General features: G+C 42.2%; 1 protein-coding gene and 1 non-coding gene across 6 annotated transcripts in view; both read right to left on the reverse strand.

Annotated features, from left to right (window-relative positions):
• The window catches only part of LOC105094093 (basic immunoglobulin-like variable motif-containing protein), a 54,926-nt gene extending 36,269 nt beyond the window's left edge, over nucleotides 1-18,657 (reverse strand). For 2 of the 5 annotated variants that reach the window (XM_064492986.1, XM_064492985.1), the window contains exons 1-6: nucleotides 18,361-18,657; nucleotides 12,435-13,035; nucleotides 9,325-9,451; nucleotides 7,053-7,148; nucleotides 6,655-6,759; nucleotides 6,338-6,432 (exon numbers count right to left, since the gene is read on the reverse strand). In XM_064492986.1, the coding sequence (XP_064349056.1) occupies nucleotides 6,338-6,432; nucleotides 6,655-6,759; nucleotides 7,053-7,148; nucleotides 9,325-9,451; nucleotides 12,435-12,912 (901 nt within the window). In that variant the 5' untranslated portion in view covers nucleotides 12,913-13,035; nucleotides 18,361-18,657. Of the gene's footprint in view, nucleotides 1-6,337; nucleotides 6,433-6,654; nucleotides 6,760-7,052; nucleotides 7,149-9,324; nucleotides 9,452-12,434; nucleotides 13,036-14,870; nucleotides 15,454-17,260; nucleotides 17,461-18,360 lie in introns of those variants that run through there. The other 3 variants (XM_031466296.2, XM_064492987.1, XM_031466293.2) reach the window with 3 other exon arrangements.
• TRNAT-CGU (transfer RNA threonine (anticodon CGU)) lies at nucleotides 1,142-1,213 on the reverse strand. The gene has a single exon. It is a non-coding gene; the product is annotated as a tRNA-Thr (tRNA).
• Nucleotides 18,658-18,710: the final 53 nt, after the last annotated feature.

Consider the following 18,710-nt stretch of genomic DNA (forward strand, 5'->3'; position numbering starts at 1 on the left):
TGCAGTACCACGGCATCCCCTTATAATCGCCTCTTGTGTATTTCCATAGCTGGATGTATTAGTTTTACCCTTTAGATTGAAATAAATTATGAAATAATTTCAAAAATATTACCCTAAGAAATAAGTTTTTACGTACACAGTCCTCAAAGCCATTAACTGAGGTTTCATTAACTTGCATCTCCGGGAAGAAACTAAATTATTCATGAACAAATCACCCATTAAAACTGGAAGTCCTAAGAATGGTTGAAGTAGATGAAAGCTTGCAGGTTATGGTTTTTCTGATTGACTTTCTGGCCACTGAAATAGCTGAAGACCAAGAACAGCAGGTCAATGGCTATAGCAGAGCCAAGGAGGTGGGACCCCATCCCCATCCCCACCCCCACCCTGCAGACACACGCAATTTGTGAGTTTCATGGAGACAGCAGCATTTCTGTCTTCGGCTCTTTCCTCAAGGCTTCACCTGGGCCTTCCCCACAGATTTTTACTTCCTAGCATACCACCAGAGCATATCCGCACACAATGCAATCTTTTTTCCTAAAATCTCCATTTCATAATAAGAAACAGTCTTTCTGCTGTGTTGGGTTGAGATCCCCTGACCAATTCAAAACTGACACCCAAGAGGGCAGCTCTAAGTGAAGCACTGTAAGAACTAAAATTCAGAAGATGGTCAATATTTCATTTCCATAGTTGAACTTGATGGCAGATATGTTCCAGGATAGTAGGCAAATGTAAACAGACAGATTTAGACTCATAAATTCAACGAATACTAAAGATGTTTATACACATAACTGGTTTAGGAAGAAGTCTTGAAATCTTTTTAGACTTGTGAAAATACTAAACAAAAAGTTAGCCCAAATAAATAAAATGTTTAATGAACTTTTACTGTAATCTTTTAATGGAAATTAAGTATTGCACACTTTTCCTCCTTTCTTAAGTCAACTATTATATAATACAAGATAGCTGACACTTCTTTACTGTGCTTATGAACAGTACTCACTTCCATGTCCTCAAGTATATTCGGGGGCAAATGAGACAGGTATGAAAGTTTGCTCTCATTAATATTCATGTCATTTTGTCAAATGTATAAATACTCTTTGACCAAGGGCATAAGGTGGCTTTTCTCTTTTTAATTTTTTTTTAATGGAGGTACTGGGGATTGAACCCAGGACCTTGTGCATACGAAGCGTGCGCTCTACCACTGAGCTATACCCTCATCACCCAAGGCGCTTTTCCTTCTATGGAGTAATGATCAAGCTACTCAGAAATGTTTTTCCTTCTTACTTCAAGGTTCATAACAACATTCGGATGCATTTAGATTAGGAATCAGTAAACTTTTTCTTTAAGGGCCAGTTAGTACATGTTCAAGGTTGTGGGTCACGGGCAATATGCTTACTATTCAATTCAGCAACCACAGCATGAAAGCAGCCGTAGGCAATGTGTAAGCAAAAGGGTACGTCTGAGTGCCAATAAAACTTTACTTACAAAATGGGGCTGCCAGCTTACCAGCTGTTATTTGCCAACTACTAATTTAGATCAGTAATTTTCAAACTTATCTGGACATGGAACCCTTTCTGCAAGGGAAGTTTACACGGCCGGTCAGTCCATAAAAAGGATCAAAGCAGAGTCACTGTGGCCAAAAAGGGGACAGGGAGTCGAGGTGTCCGCCCCCTCCTGAACAAGCCCCTAGGCACTGCCACAGAATTCCACTCAACTGAGCACAGTTTGAAAAATCACCGAATCCCCCATCAGTGGAAGACTAACCTCTTGATAATGATGTTGGACAGCACCTCTTCAGAAAGGCTACAGGAGTAGTTCTCAAATTTGAGCACAAAGGGCTTGTTAAATAGCAGATTGCTAGTACCTACATCCTCAGTGACTGGCCCAGCAGGTCTCAGGTGGGGCCCAAGAATTTGTATGTCTAACAAGCTACCAGGTGATGCTGTTACTCATCTAGGGGCCATACTTTGAAAGCCACTGGTCTAAGGTTAAGAGGACATTTTCATCGAACTCAATTCAGAAAGCAATTTATGAGCACCTGCTAACTCTAGCAGGAACTGCAGGGAAGCAAAGACAGGAAATGCACAGTGCATCAAGCTGCCCTCGTGGGGAAGATACAACAAGTACCTTCAATACAGGGTGGAGTACGACAGTGCCACAAAAAAGGATGGAATTCCACAGAGAAAGAGTACATAGGTTCGAGGAATCAAGGAGGGGGTGGCATCAGAGACAGAACTTAATAAACTGGCAGGATTTCAACAATCTGGACAGAGGAAAGAGCGTAAGGAGAAAACAGACTCACTGGAGGAGAGGGATACACTCAAGGAACAGCACACAGTCCAGTTTGGAATACAGGGTACCATGGTTAGTGTGGAGAGGCCTACCGGAGGGCACCCCCCGAATTTCAGGATAAGGTCAGAAAAAGATCACCCTCTGAAACAAAAGACAGTAAATACAGTATTTAATACATTAAAAGAGTCATCCAAGAAAGGGATTCTATTTAGGAGAAGGCATATCCATGTGTTACAGATGGAACTAAATTAGAAGGATGTTCCATCTAGACCAGAGTAGATCTAAAATCTGAAACTTAAGTGACAAAGCAACCACTACCAAATGCAGAGCCATGACCTGTAAGGTGCAGAGAAAGCAGAACAAAACTACCAGGATTAGCTGGCCTGGCTGTGCTGTGAAGAGCGACACATGTCCTCAGCGGCCAGCGAGAGAATTCTGGTGCCTTTGATACTGTATTTCTCACTCTAAGTTAATATATCAACATTCTGATATTCTTTGAGCTAGTTTAGTATGAGTTTAAGCTTGTTAAGTCTGATCACTTATAGAACTACAGAGAACTCAAGAAGAACTTATCATAATGTATTTTTATACCTTCAAAGACAAGAACCAGAGTCTGCAATCCCACAACATAATCATCCTGCCGGGCTCTTACTCCCTTGACATCTTTTAAATACAGCTGGTACATGGAGGGCAGCAGTGAAAGATCACTGTGTACTGGCCTGGAACGATGCCAAGGAGTTTATGCTTTAAGCAAGCACTAGAGAGCTCCCAAAGTCAAAAGGGGTATATTAGCACTGCACGTCAAAAAGATTTTTCTGGCCTTGTGCCTAATATGACTTGGAGAAAACCAGAGGATGAGGAAAACAGGATATTAACACATAGTCCACCCAAGACTCACTAAGACACTGGAGTTAGCTGGTAGCAATGGCCCCGGGGGAGGACATACACGAGGTATGTCAGGACAGGGCAGAGGAAACTATTCTCTGTTGAGCAAATAGAAGTTACAAAACCAAATAGAAGAATACAAATTAAATACATGGGGGAGGGTCTAGCTCAGTGGTAGAGAGCATGCTTAGCATGCAGGAGGTCTTGGGTTCAATCCCCAGTACTTCCCCTAAAAATAAATAAATAAGCAAACAAACGAACAAACCTAATTACCCCCCCCAATTTTTTTTAAATGAAATACATTTCAAGCTAGCTATTAAAAACAAATGAATCTAACAAGATTAAACTGTATAGTACAGGGAAATATATACAAGGTCTTATGGTAGCTCACAGAGAAAACAATGTCTCAATGAATATATATATGTTCACGTATGACTGAAAAATTGTGCTCTACACTGGAATTTGACACAACATTGTAAAATGATTATAAATCAATAAAAAATTTTAAAAAAATGAATCTAGACATCCCTGGCACAAATGTTGGCAGCTTGACCAAGGGCTCAGACATTGAGTGATGTCTAAGGAAACCAACAGTTTGAAGTTACCTGAATAATAAAATAGAAAGTGAGTAATAAAAAGTGAACCAACAGTTTGAAGCTAATGTAGACAACTTCTGGCACAAACTTTTACTATGAAGTGCTAAAAAAATTACTTCAACTCATATCAATAGTCAAATCAGTTCATTTTACCAAAATCCCTGAATTTCATTTTGATTTCATGAGTGGGCTCAGTTTGCATTCACTGAAGTCCCACTAGAAATAAGCATGTCCACCAGCACCAGGGAATTATGAAATCAAAGAAGTGTAATTCCCCAGGAAAGTGTAAAATTTTGTGGAAAACAAGCCTAATAGCCCATAAAAATAATCTAAACCAAAAAAAGAGACAAAGTATTTTTTAAATGCACTGCAACAGCTGGCAAGTGTTCTCACTACTGAATATCCCAGATAAATGAGAACAGTCCATCTCTGCAACCATTTCTTCCACAATGAGAGGGAACAGAAAAGACTTCTGTTTGACCTATGTACCACTCCTCCCTCTGAATACAGTCAGAAGTCCCAGGGTCACAGGTGCAAGGTCAGGGGACATCACACAGAATCAAAACACTACTGAGGGCAGTCCCTATCGGTCAAGGAGCTGGGCAGACACATTAAAAAGATGCAACATAATATCAGGCTGCACAGGCCAAATGCCAAACCACAGATGCAAACAATCAGTACTACAAGAATTAAGAGGAATCCAAGCATCAGAGATAAGGCAGGGCCCATGAGGGAGCACTCATTACTGAAGAGGAAGATAAGAATATTCCAAGAAGGAGGCAGATCAATCATCCTTCAGGAAATACACAGACAAAGAGACAGTGAGGAGTCACATATTGTAACAGGGAAAATGAAAACAGGAATAAAACTGGGGAAATACAGTATTAAAATTTATTTGAAGAAATTACAGCAACCATTCCTCTCCTCCTCCCTAAAAAAAAGAGGGGAAGAGTCAGGGAATAGGTTGTTTATCCTATTCCTCAAATGAAAAAGGCTGATGTATGTTGGAAAGTACAGCCTTCCTTAGTTTTTAACTGCCTGATCAATTATTGAGAAAGGTGTGTTGACAGCCTCACTGGAAAGAAGAAAAACAATTACTGACACACCATTTAAAGCTGCTCTTTCCACAGAGACAGGCCCCCTGCAAGCGCACAGAATTCAGTCAGTAAGAATAAAGCTAACACTTATGGAGTCCTTACTCTGTGTCAAGCAAGGAGCTAAGTGTAGTACAAATATGTCTCCTTTTATCTTCACAGTGACCCTATGGGGTGGGTAAAAATACGGAGACAAGGTCTATGCTAGACTCAGTAAGCGAAGTGTCTAAGTGCCTTGTTCAAGGTTACAAAACCAGTATGTGCGAAACCAACATATGAACTCCAAGCTTGCCTGACTCATCACCAACTTGATACACATGATAAAGGGCAACAGAAGCACACCCACTCTATGCACAGTCTTTGCTCTTAGTAAACCATATACCCTCTACTGACAAAGACTCTCTGCTTGACCAAACCTCAATTGGGCATCTCTGAGCCCCTTCCCAACTAGCCTTCCATCTTGGACTTCTTGCTGAGTCCAGTTTTAGCAAGAATCCTGCTGAAGACAGTTTAGAGGGACTCCCCTACCCCTGATATCTGATTAAGGTCCTAGTCCTTCACCCTCGATGTCTAAGCCCTTGGCCTGCCTGTTACAAGAATCCTGTGCAAACACTTTAGCAAGAATCCCCTTACCCCTGATGTCTCCTATTAATAATTTTCCATCCACTGAACCCCTCACTCTGCTAGTTGGCTATAAATTCCCAACCATCTTTGTTGTATTTGGGGTTGAGCCTGATCTCCCCCTCACATCCAGTACCCCATTACAACAGTCTTGAATAAAGTCTTCCTTACCTTTTAACAAGTATCAGAATAAAATTTTCTTTAACACTGTATTATAGATTTCTGACTGTAATGTCAAAAGATTATTGTGAAATTTTAAAAGCAGAAATTGCCAAATAATGCAAATTATTTAACTAGCATGTAACCAAAACAATCCTTAGGATCAACTCCATTACTCTCTGTTATAACCAAGACGAGTCTATAATAGAACTCTGTCTCTTTCACAGTCCATTGTCCTATTGTTATACATTATTTTGCAGGTCCAACGTCCAATATTCTAAAATCCCTGCATCCCCTTTCAGGAAGAACTGCAAATTCCATGCTGCTTCTTGGAAGAGTTTTAGTAGCAGGCAAGCTCATACACGCAGGTGCACACACCCACACACACACAGCTCCCAAGACCCAAACAATACAATGCGTTAAGGCAGTGTTTATGACATGCCTTGAAGGTTTAAAAGTTCTACATGCAAAGATGAGAAGAGCTAAAAATACTTAACAGTATATGGAAAAGTACCTTACATACTACTATTATTTATTATGATTTCCCCTTAGACAAAGAGTGATAGACTGTGTTCAGGGTTTACATCAGGTCCTATGAATCAAAACCAGTCTTTGAGATGGATCGTAAGGCATATATGTGTGTGTGTGTGTGTGTGTGTGTGTGTGTGTGTGTAAATCTATCTGTTTACCTACCAGTTTCTCCAGCTGTTTTGTTCTTCCCGTGAGGCTTATATAGAACATACGAGCATCCTTTTACGTGGAAGTGGTCATTAATTTGTCTAAACCACCTGAAAATAACAAGGAGATTTGCTCACAGCAACAGTTCCCTAACAAAGAAGGCACTATTTCAATTCCAGAAAAATTCAGGCAGAGCCCACGTCTGGCATATCTACCAGCGCTTGGGTCCAAACAGCTGGACACACGGTTTACTATCAATGCACATACATCTACTGCATTATTCTTTTGCAGAACTAGAAATAAGGTATGGCTTCTAAGTGAGGGCTTTGTACCTCATAAGTGTTGTATTTCCGGTGAAAGGGCCGAACCTAATATCTTCAAATGGGGGTTGAAAGCCCAAAATATGTAAAGCTTCTTCTTGGGTGATAGCTGGAAGACTGCAAAAGAAACACCGCCTTTCATTTCACAATTCCAATCACATGCAAATATGACCCGTCTCACTGCTACTATGGCTGTTTGATCTGCAAACAATTTTAGTCATATTTTTAATTTTTATTTTATCAGAAAGAATGTATGCATATATTTTAGTTAAAAGGCTATAACAAAACACAACAGTTTTTTTCCCCCCAGTTAATGAAAAATCTCTTCTTCTTTAAAATCTTCCATTATAGAAAAAGCAACACCAAATAAACTTTGGAGTTTAGGGACTCCAATCAATGAACATACTTACTTTCCAGCTCCCATTGTGCTGTATAAGAAATTCCAGCAAGAAATTAATGAGGAGATACCACAAGACGTCTTATATTGTGGTCGGCTTATGCAGTACCTGAGAAAACAAAAGACTGTTTTCTTCACTTGAATGGACACAAAATATGCATATAGAAATAAAGCACTCATGATAACTGAGAGCGTTAACATAATGAAAACTTTGATCATGTAAATCAAGGTAAAATCTTTATTCATTTAAAGTATTTTTATTAGTAGTATACTTAGTACATTACATACTATTAGTGTATTTAGTACGTTTAAAGTATATTTATTAAACACATGATAAATGTCTAACAACAATAAATCATGCATTTTAAAAAAGATGATTAAGTATGACTAACTACAAGTTAAAGTAGATGTTACCTAAACCAATGGAAAAAAATTAAAGACAGATAAATCTAGATACCAAAGACTAAAATTGCAAGGTAAATGCCTAGATGAGCTACATATATGATTATCTGCAACTTCAGTTGTAGGAGTTCTTTATATATTCTGCATATTGAGCCTTTATCTGATGTATGATCTGCAAATGCTTTCCCCCACTTCATAGGCTGCCTTTTCACTTTGCTGATTGTTTTCTCCGACGCACCAAGTGTTTAAGTTTGACATGGCCCCCTTTGTCTATGTTTGCTTTTGTTACCTGTGCTTTTGGAGTCATACTCTAGAAATCACTGCGAAACCCAATGCCATGATGCTTTTCCCCTACGTGTTCTTCTAGGAGTTTTAAAGTTTTAGGTCTTACATATATGTCTTTAATCTTTTTTGAGTCAACTTTTGTGTATGATGTGAAGTTAGGGTCCAACTTCATTCTTTTGCATGAGAATATCCACTTTTCCCAGCACCATTTTCTGAAGACTGTCTTTTTCCCCATCCTGTGGTGTTGGCACACTTGCAGGAGATGATTTGCCTGTTTACATGATTTTTTATTTCTGAGTTCTATTCTGTTCCATTGGTCTACATGTCTGTCTTTATGCCAGTACCACACTGTCTTGGTTACTGTAGCTTTGTAATATGTTTTGAAATCAGGACGTGTGTGGCCCATGTTTCCCCTTTTGCAGTCACCACCTTCCCTGCAATTCACTGCCAACCTACCGGACACGTTGCTAGCATCCGTTCAAAGACCCTTAGACCCTTCATCCTCTCAGATTTCCTCTCTTAAGACCCCAGTCCTCAGAGAAGCCTTCTGGTGACCACTGCCTCCCCTGATGTTGGTTATTCATTCACACCTCTGCTCATGCTGGGTGTCAATTTATCTGACAAATTTCCTGAGATATTTTACATTCTCCCCTCTTCTCAACAAAGACGGTGTTTTGTTTATCTCTGTATTCTCAACCCACAGCAAAGGGTCCACTATTTATTAAATAAGTGAAAACATCTAAAATTTCTAAAACCTCACACAAAAGAACTTGTAAAACCTCAAACCATAGATTAGTAATACTTAAAAACTATCATGAATTAAACATTTTTTTCTTTAGAAAAGGAAATATATCTTAAGGTAACCAAATAGTCCCAGTTGGTAAGTGAAAGATCTTCTTCTTAAAAGAATGCCAGTTCACAAAGGCAGAAGAAAGGATGGGATTCCGAACTATCACCATTTTATAACAGGATTCAGGCAGGGGTCATCAATGAGTTTGGCTTAAACCACAGGTGAAAGGCTGATGCAGACCTGGATGTTTGCCTGCTGCCACTGTCACCCCACTGATTACTTGATGATTGCTGAGGAAAAAAATAACTTGACAATGTTGGCTAAAGCTGTCAACACCCTAATCCAGTAATCACTCTTGGGATCTCTAAGATCAGACGACCAGACACAATATAACTTCCGATGGGATGCAGTATGAAGGACACGGGGCCACCGAGGCAGTATTCTCGCCAAAACTGCTCACCCAGAATCTAACCAAGCTTCTAACTTTCAGTTTATATGTACTGAGGTTATACGAATAATGCAAACAACTAGCAGGAAAAAAACCAGACCAATCAGGGGAGGGTCGAGTGGAGACAGTTCCAGTTTAAAAGAGATGTTGAGGCCACAGAAAGCAAACACAGTACATGGTTCATTGTGCGTCCCACTTTGAACAACCAAGTGTGAAGACATTTCCAAAAAACTCTGGGAAATCTTAATTTAGCCTGGAAATTAGATACTCAGGAAATGTTGTTAACTTCACTAGGTATGACAGTGGTATTGTGGTTAAGTAAAAAAAAATAAAAATAAAAAGTCGATTTTTAGAGATTACCATCGTCTGAGGTCTAATACTTTCCGCTGCTTAATATCCTCAAGAGGAGAATACTGAGGCCATTCCCTTTGATGTCTTCCTTTCTTATCTGAAGTTTTTTTCTTAGAAGTTTGTTTCTTTACATTGCCTAAAATACAAGAGTACAAAATGAAGTAAGATGAAGTAAGCTTCCAAGGCAATACATCTAAGTAGGCAACAAAACTTAAAAGTAACTGCCACTCGGTCTAAAAATGATATTTGCAAACATACTGAAGAAATACATGTACCTGCAAGAATACCCTCCCCTGCCTTAAAGAGAGAGAGAATAAAAGCAAATTTAAACAACCATGAATGCTCTCTCCAATCCGGCTCTTGTATTCCAATTCCTGAACTAGTCACTTAGCTGGTAAAAGAATCAGTCACAAAACGTTTAGCCACCTCTAGAAAATCGAATTACCAACAGTAAAATATTTAACCAGACCACTTTCCAGAAAATGAATCCTTTCTATAAAACAATAAAACCACATTAATGAAACCCTGTTGAGAAAGTAAAAGCAGTGGATCCAATAATCCGATGACGCGATGTTTAAAAATATCTCCAGGCCGACAGAGACTGCAAAGTGGATTAAGAAGGATGCACACAAGTACATTATTAAAATGCAACTTTAAAAAAAAAAATGCAACTTCAGCACCAGGAGCCAGAATGGAAAACAAAGTCTCCGTTCAGTGTGAGTATGAACCTATGTACATATGTCTACATACATGTGTGTACACACACACATTCTCCAAAAGACACATAAGACAAATAACAGTGGTTACCTCTTGCGGGACAGGAAATTGAGAACCAGACAAAACAGAGACAAAAGTGAAAAAATTAGTCAGAAGAAAGCTGGAGTAGCTATACCAACTGTTAACTAATATCAAACAAAGTAGCTTTCAGAAAAAGAAATATTGCCAGGAATAATGAGGGATGCTCCATAATGATAAAAAGGTTAATTCATCAAGAAGAAATAAAAATCATAAATGTATACACACCTAACAACAAGGCTTCAAATTACATGAAACAAAAAGCAACACAATTAGATTTGTAGATAGTAATTAATGTATATGAAATAGATAAACAACAAGTTCATACTGTGTAGCACAGGGTACTATATTCAATATCTTGTGGTAACCTATGGGGAAAAAGAATATGAAAACAAATCTGTGTATGTTCATGTATGATGGAAGCGTTGTGCTGTGCACCAGAAATCGACGCAACTTTGTAAACTGACTATACTTCAATAAAAATATATTGAAAAGACAAAAAAAAATCAACACAATTAAATGGAGAAAAGACAAGTCCATAATCATAGTTGGAGACTTTCAGCACTTTATTTTCAGCAGTTGATGGAACAAGACAAAAATTAGGTAGCGACACAGAAGATGTGAGCAACATTTTCATATGCTTTGACCCCGTAAATAACTATAAAACACTACACCCCACAATTCCAGAATGCGCCTTCTTTTCAAGTGCATGTGGAACATTCAGCAATGGAGACCATGTGCTGGCTCATGAAACAAGTCTCAGTACATTTAAAAAGACTGAGGTCATAGGTCCTCTGTCCACAGTGGAATTAAATTAGAAATCAATACTTAGAAAAACCCTAAATACCTGGAAATTACATAGCATACTTCTAAATAATGCATGTCTCAAAGAAGAAATCACAAGGGAATTAGAAAATACATCAAATTAAATGATAATAAAAATAAAGTGTATTAAAATTGTGGACTGAAGTTAACACAGTACTCAGTGAGCAATTTAGAGCATTTAACACTTATAGTAAAAAAGTCCTGAATCAAGAGGTTAGAAAATGAAGAACAAAGTAAACCCAAAGTAGGTAGAAGGAACAAAATGATAAAGAGCATATATCAATGAAATGGAAAACAGACAATTGAGAAAATAAGCAAAGCTAAAAGCTGGTTGTTTGAAAAGACAAATAAAACTGATAAAACCCCAGCTAGGAAAAAAAAAAGAACCTAAATCACCAGCATCAGGTATGAAAAAGTATTTATCACTAAAGACCCTCCACGCGTTAATAAAGGGAACTGTTAGAAACAACTTTCTGTCAACGCCTTGACAACGTAGATGAAATGGACAAAGTAAACTTTGACAGAATTGATGAGAATCAAGGCAACTCCATAATCATAGAGATTTTTAATACCCCTCTGAAAACCCCTCAGAAAACAGAAGAGAATACTTCCCAACATGTTTTAGGAAATCTGTATAGACACTGCGAAAAAAAATTATAGACCAATCGCCCATAAAAAGAGACACAAAGTGAACAGCCCCCGACACCCCAAGAATTACGTATTTATATAATATTCCATGAAACAAGTCGATTTTGCACATGAGTGAGTAGATGGATGGAGGTTTTACAAAATGATCAGACAAGACTAGCAGTGAAGTGCAAACCCCACTTCTGCCTCTTACTAGCAGTGCAAGTTTACCCAAGCAACTTATGCCTCAATTTCTTCACCTATAAAGACAATAGTACCTACCTCATAAAATTTCTGTGAGTTCAAAAGGAAGACATGGAGAGCATTAGTGCCTGCTCCAGAATCACCACATTGCAATTGTGAAGGTTATACCCTGCACCCTCTTAAATTGTGCAGTACACAACCTACTCAGCGGTACCTGGAGAACTTGCTGACTGTTTAAAATTTTTAACAACAGAAAAACCTAAATGTTATAGAGTAGAAAAGAAAACCAGATGTGTAACTGGGAAAAATGAATTCACATCCCTGTAAAACTATGAAATAGTAGTATGTTACTCTAGCCACCTCATTAACCATTTCTAAGATACGGCAAACTTAACTGTAATACTTGCATTTTACAGCATTCTTAGATTTTTTTTCAAAGCTCTCTAAAAGCAAGGGTTATGTCTGAAGGTTCCAGTGGCAACACATTAATGAACTAAATGTCCTATGTCCAAGATTTTTTTTTTTTAACTACAGTAACAAACAACATGGTAGTGCTATCCCTTGCTTGGTATTATGAAAAGAAAATACATTGAACGGCAAGTTCTAACAAGATACACTGCTTGTCCTTTCCTTACTTTCACACGTGAATGCCATGGCTCCTTCCTTACCTGATTTGTGTTTCAAATTCGTGGTCACCCCATCAAATTCAGATTTATCAATTTCCCACGCGAGAGGTAGCTTGCCCAGGCTGTTGGATAAGTTTTCCAAGCTATTTTCTTCATTGTAGATGATTTCCGATGTACTGGTTGGGAGACTCGTGTATCTGGAGGAATTATTTCCCACAGATAAAGAGATACTATCAGGGAGGCAAGAAGGGCGGGGTGGATTGGGAGTTTTATAGATTGAGGTGGCCTGGTTGAGAAAGGCATAGTCTGAGCAGATGGCATAGATTTTCTCCCGAGTGTGGGTCACCGGACAGCTCCACGGATAATGACCATCTCCTTTGGGACCCAAGCGTTCTCCTGAGGCACGAGGGCAGAAGGACTGGACGGCACCTTGCAGATTCTCTTCAGGAGACCTTCTCTCAGATTTGTGCTCACCATTTCCAGAATCGTTTGTCCTTTCTGTTTCTGCAACGTTAGGCATTGAAGGCAACAATGAAAGTTCTGTTACGAGGAAGAAGCTGCCACTCGTTCTATTTCTTGAAAAACAACTGTGGTGGTTGTTCACAGCGTTCTACAAAACACGTGAGAGCTGCCAAATGGGCTCCTAAGAAAAGAGGGAGGAGAAGGAAAGATCAACGACCCACCAGACGCTCCAAAAGCCCTAAAAAATATTTCAAGGGTTTCCATATATGCCTCATTCAATAAATATTTTATTTTACAACTACTATACACTTAAGTCATGATCACTGACCCTCTGCCTTATTATTTTAAAATGATGCTTTAGGATAACAAAAAAGACAAATAACTCATTTTTAAAATGGGCAAAATATTTGAGTAGCCACTTCTCCAAAGACAGTGTAGAAATGATCAATAAGCACATAAAAAAGATGTTCAGCATGAAAAGCTATCATGGAAATGCACATCAAAACCACAAAAAGATACACCTCATGTTCACCAGGACAGCTCTCATCAAAAAGACAGATAATAACAAAGATTGTAGAGGACGTGGAGATACTGAAACCCTCATACGCTGCTGGTGGAAATGCAAAATGGTCCAGTGACTGGAAAACAGTTCCTTAAACGTTATACATGGAGTTACCATAGGATCCAGTAATTTCACTCCTAGGAATATACCTAAGAGAAATGAAGACATATGTCCACACAAATGTTCCTAGCAGCATTACTCATAAAAGCTAAAACAATGGAAACAACCCAATGTCCACCAATTGATGACGGGATAAATAAAAGGTAGTATATCCATACAATGGATTATCACTGGGCAATAAAAAGAAACAAAATACTGATGCAAGTTACAACATGGGTGAACCGTGAAAGCATTATTCTAGGTGAAGGAAGTCAGTCACAAAGGATCAGAAAGGTTGAATTCCATTTATATGAAATGTTCAGAGTAAGTGAATCTGTAGTGACAAAAATGAGACCAGTGATTACCTAGGGCTGGGAGGCAGAAGCGGGCTGGCTTCTTTTGGAGTAATGAAAATATTCTGTAACTGACTGTGATGATGAAAGCACAACTCTGTGAATATACTAAAAGCCACTAAATTATACACTTTAAATAGGAGAATTGTATTGTGCATGAATTATATCTCAAGAAAGCTGTGCATTCATCCCCACAATTGACTATACCTAGCAGTAATGAACTTCCGACCAGCCTCAGGAAAAAGTGAGTTTCTAGTATACACTGATTTCCTTTGCAAAAGAAAACGAAGAAAAGTTTAATGGCAACAGAGGTCATTCGAGGAAGATGAAGATTTATACAAAAGGAAGACCTTGGAGAACCAAACCCCCGCAGGTGGCACGGAGGTGCCCGGCTGGCCGGGTGAGCTGGCCTCAGGGCTCTTGCAACAGAGCAGCACGTAAGAGATCAAACCCACCCTGGCTGACCAGTTTGACTTTTCCCAGTGAATCTCTCTGCCCGTTCGCTCACTGAAAAAATTAGAAACGAGAATAATTTTCACAGATGACAGGAAAATGACTACATAAAACCTATCATTCAAATACTGAATGACAAAAACCTTGAGGGAGGTGATGAGAAATACCAGAAGGTGACTCCCCCGGGGGCCCTGGTTACCCTCAGTCCGGGAGGAGAAACCGGGAGAGGTACCTCCTGTCCTTTGGGTCATGTATGGAACAGAGCTCCAGACAAGGAGGGCTCCACAAGTCCCAGAAAAGATTTCCTTTTCATTTTTAAAGAATGCTTTTCTCTATTCAAACCCTCAGGTGGTGATTTTGCAGTACTTTGGCAGAAGGTATAGTTGTCGGCAGGAGGAGGGCTGGTTTGGCAAGAGCTTCACCACCCAAGGTGGACCCCACCGTGGGCTCACTTGGGAAATTTTCCTTTTCTTTTTGGCCTGGAAATCCTACGAGCAGGGGGAGGGGTCTCTGGACAGGAAGCTTCTGTGCTTTGTCCTTCCTCCTCACCTCTGGTGTGGTGGTGACCGTCCAGGAAGATTCAGAGAGGAGCTCCGTACTAGAGGTTGTACAGGCCAGACTCGGCTTTTCTGAGGAGTCCGTAGCTAGAGGTAGGTCTTATTCCTGGCCTTGGGGTAGTGTGGGTGGCTGCAGGGTGGGGCACGACAGCACAGGGTCCGGGAAGGGGCAGTGAACAAAGGGTACTAGAGTTAGTCTGGTGGGAGGGAGACAGAAATGTTCCAGGCCCTGCCCTCTTTATCTCTTCATCTCAAGCTTAGTTTCCACTTTTGATGGTGTCCTTCCTCAGATTAAATGGAATTTGGCATGTGGGACCAGCTCTCTGCGCGGCAGCATTGGGGTTTTTGAAGGATGCTAATTTGGAACATATATAGGAGAATATTCTTCCCCGAAACACGGGGAAAGGGAAATCACTGCATTTGTGTATAAAAGGTAGGTAGGGCTGAGTGTCCTGGATGCTAGAGACACGAAAGAACATAGTACTTGACTAATAAAAAGTTTAACAAGTTTTGTTTGTGTGTGTTTGGGGCTTGTTTGCTTTTAAAGAACGGTCACTATACCTCCACCACCACCAAAAAAATTATAAATAAATAAATAAATAAAGGTCACTAAATGAGAATGATTTCTTTGGTTGCATTTTTACCAAAAAAAAAAAAAAAAAAAAAAACCGAAGCTCATCAACCAAAGGGTATGTTTTTATGTCGATTTTCAGTTAAAGCCAAGAGCAAACTTGGAGCTGTACGAAAACTTTCTCATCTGAACCACTGTTTATAGAAATTTCTCTTAAAAATGTATCTAATATTTATAAATTTTATCACCTAAGTAAAACAAATTACAGAATATTGCAAAATACCAAAAGCCAAACACAGAAAAGGAAAACTATCCAAACCCCATGACCCAAACACCGCTGATGCTTATTTCCTTTCCTTATTATCTGTCTGATCCATGTCTCTTCTCCCCACGGCACTGGGGGCTCCAGGAGGCCAAGAGCACTGGTCTTACTGCATCCTTGGAGCTTCTTAAAAGGGACGAAGCACAAGTCATTACTGATTACAGAATCATTGCAGACGCCCATGACTGCATTATGTTGTAATCACAGCCTCAGGAGATGCCGAAGTACAGAGGGGCAGTTTGCACCGCCACTAAATGGCCTCCAAATCTCATCATTTGGTCACATCTTGTACCTCCTTTTGTCCCCATTTTTATGAACCACTTCCAATCCCATTCACACTCCTAGCTCCTCACCCACTCCTGTGAGTTGACATTTCTAACCTGACTTGCGGGTAGAATTTGGAAAGTAAACCTCATACACGTATATGATCGTATAACTTTCCTGCCTAAAACCCTCTGATCCTGGGACAAAAAGCCAACTCCTTGCGTGGCCCTGATCTCTCTCTTAACCTGCACCTCACTCTCCTCTCCCCATTGACTACCTTTCCATTCTCTGAATACGGCCTCCTCCCATTTTCCTTCCTTTATTTAGTGAATCCCCATTATCCTTCAGAGCAGCTCAAATGTCACTTTAAGGGGGACGTTTTCTCTGCTCCTCCAACTAGGCCAGGTCACCCTCTACAAACTCAGCACCTTTCCTTCACAAGTCTTACCAGGGTGCATCTCTACATTATGCGTGTGTGTGAGATAAATGTCTGCCTCCTCTAAGCCTGGTTTTCCTGCCTACTGTATCCCCCAGGGCCCAGGATTTGCAGAACTCTGTCTCATCAACAAATATTTTTAAGTACCCGCATCATGCCAGGCATTATTGTAGGACCAGGATTAGGAGCCTAAATTCCAGGAGGGCTTCCCAGGAGTGGCCTTACATCAAGAGCTGGAGTTTTAGCCAAGGGGACTCTTTTTCTCCTCCCTGGTTGTCATCTGTGCCAGTAAGTGAGGCGATGCTATATTAAGATTTACTAATAAGAACGATTGCAGGATCTAAGGCTCAATTTAATAATTTACTCATAATATTCTATCAAAAGCAACATAAGTCTTGGTTAACTGTGCGCAGCTTTAAGTGTCCCGCTGGAGTAACGATTTTTAAGTCACTGGGATGAACTGTTCCCGTAAAACATCTGTAAGGCCAATATTCATGGCCTAGGTTGCATTCTTCTCTGGTTATATTTTAAACCCTTACTTTTAAGCATCAAGTTTGCTTAGAGAACGAAACATCTTAAAAAGTCTCTTCAGTAAAACCTTCCACTATTGACAACTATTAAGATCTATATTCTGCACGGAAGGCCGCTGAGCCGCAAGGGCAGGTAAGGACTTACTAAGAATGGAGTATGTCCCGGAAGGCCAGACGGGCTAAGCCCCACCGGGTCTGACCTCGGTCCTTCCCCACCAGACCCCTCCCCACGCCCTCCAGGCCCCTTCCTCGGGCAGACCTGAGCCCCTTTCCCAGGCAGGGGCGCCGGCCTACGAAGGATCCCGGGGTCCTCCCGCGCACCGGCCGGCGTCGAGCCCAGGCTCCGGGGCAGGCGAGCGGCGTCCCCACCGCCTTCCTCAGCGAAGCTCGCGGCGCCGCGGGCTCGGAGGCCGCCGGGACCCAGGCCGCAGTCGCGCAGGCCGGTCCCCGCCGCGCTTGGCCGCGGTGTGCGGAGGCGGCGCCGGCGGAGAGGAAGGAGCGCGGCGGCGCCCCCTGCCCGCGCCGCTCGGCGGTCCCGGGCCCGCGCGCCCTCCCGAGTACCGCGCGTCCCCGCGTCCCTGTAGCAGGTCCTCCCGGCCCCTCCTCCCGCCCGGAGGAAAGCCGGAGTTCGCGGGGAGAGCGAGCCGGCGGAGGCCGGCGGGCGTCCGCCTCCAACTCGCCCGAGGGCCCGGGGACGCCCCCGATTCAAGCTGTTGAAGGCACGAGTTGAAACCATTACTAATGACAATTGCCAAAAAGAAAACAGTCGAGAAACGCCCCCTTGCCTCCTTCTCCCCGCCAGGCCTGTTGTGGCTGGCGGTGCCACCCGCCCATCAGAGTTTTAGAGGCAGCTGGCAAGGTCGAGAGAAGGAGGGAAAGGGAGCAGGGGGCTCCAAGTACGATCGTGACCCGTCCTGTGACCGCGCTGGCCCCGGGGGAGCGGGCAGGGGCGAGGGGACGGCCGCCACGCGCTCTGGGGCCAGGCCCTGCCGAGTGTGGCGTGGACACTGGCACCGGGCGAGAGCCACCAGTATCCGCGCCCAACCCCCCCCCCCATCGGGCTTTGTTCCTGAGACGACTCGTCCCTTCTCTCCCTAGCGCCTCCCTCCACCATGCGGCCCAGCTCTTCACCCCACTTTTCCCCGGGAGGATGGGCACCCACGCAGTGGCATCCGTTCGGAAGGCCACCGGGCTCCGGAGAGGCCAGGGCCACAGCCGCGCAGGCGGCGTTGGCGGCGCGGAGAGCAGGCTGCGGCTGCAGGCCGGGCCCGCGGCGCCCCGGTGCCGGGCGGAGGGCCCATCGCTCAGGGCGCACTGCCGCTGGCCGCCACCTCGGCCCCTGCCCACAGCTCGGTGTACCTCTGGCCTGTCTGGTGGGATCGGGTTGCTGCTGCCACGGCGGAGCCCGGCACCGATTCGAAATCACAGCTTCGAGCGCGCGGCCCGCGACACGCCTCCGGTTACCCTGGGGCTGGCGTCTCTCGTCCCATCGGAGCGCGCGGGGACAGTGCCCTGACGGCTGTGCCGGGCGACCGATCGTCAGATATCATTGATAACCCCTCCCTTTCATCGTGTTTTATACCTGCCCTCTGCACGAGTGGAGGATATGGTGACAGGTTTTTTTTTTAAAATCTCAGCTGTGCCCCTCTATCGGGCATCTACTATTTATTTGTCCCCTGACCGGAAAGTAAATAAAAGAGTGAAAGATG

This window comes from Camelus dromedarius, chromosome 13 (genome assembly GCF_036321535.1).
Source record: "Camelus dromedarius isolate mCamDro1 chromosome 13, mCamDro1.pat, whole genome shotgun sequence".
Classification (NCBI taxonomy): domain Eukaryota; kingdom Metazoa; phylum Chordata; class Mammalia; order Artiodactyla; family Camelidae; genus Camelus; species Camelus dromedarius.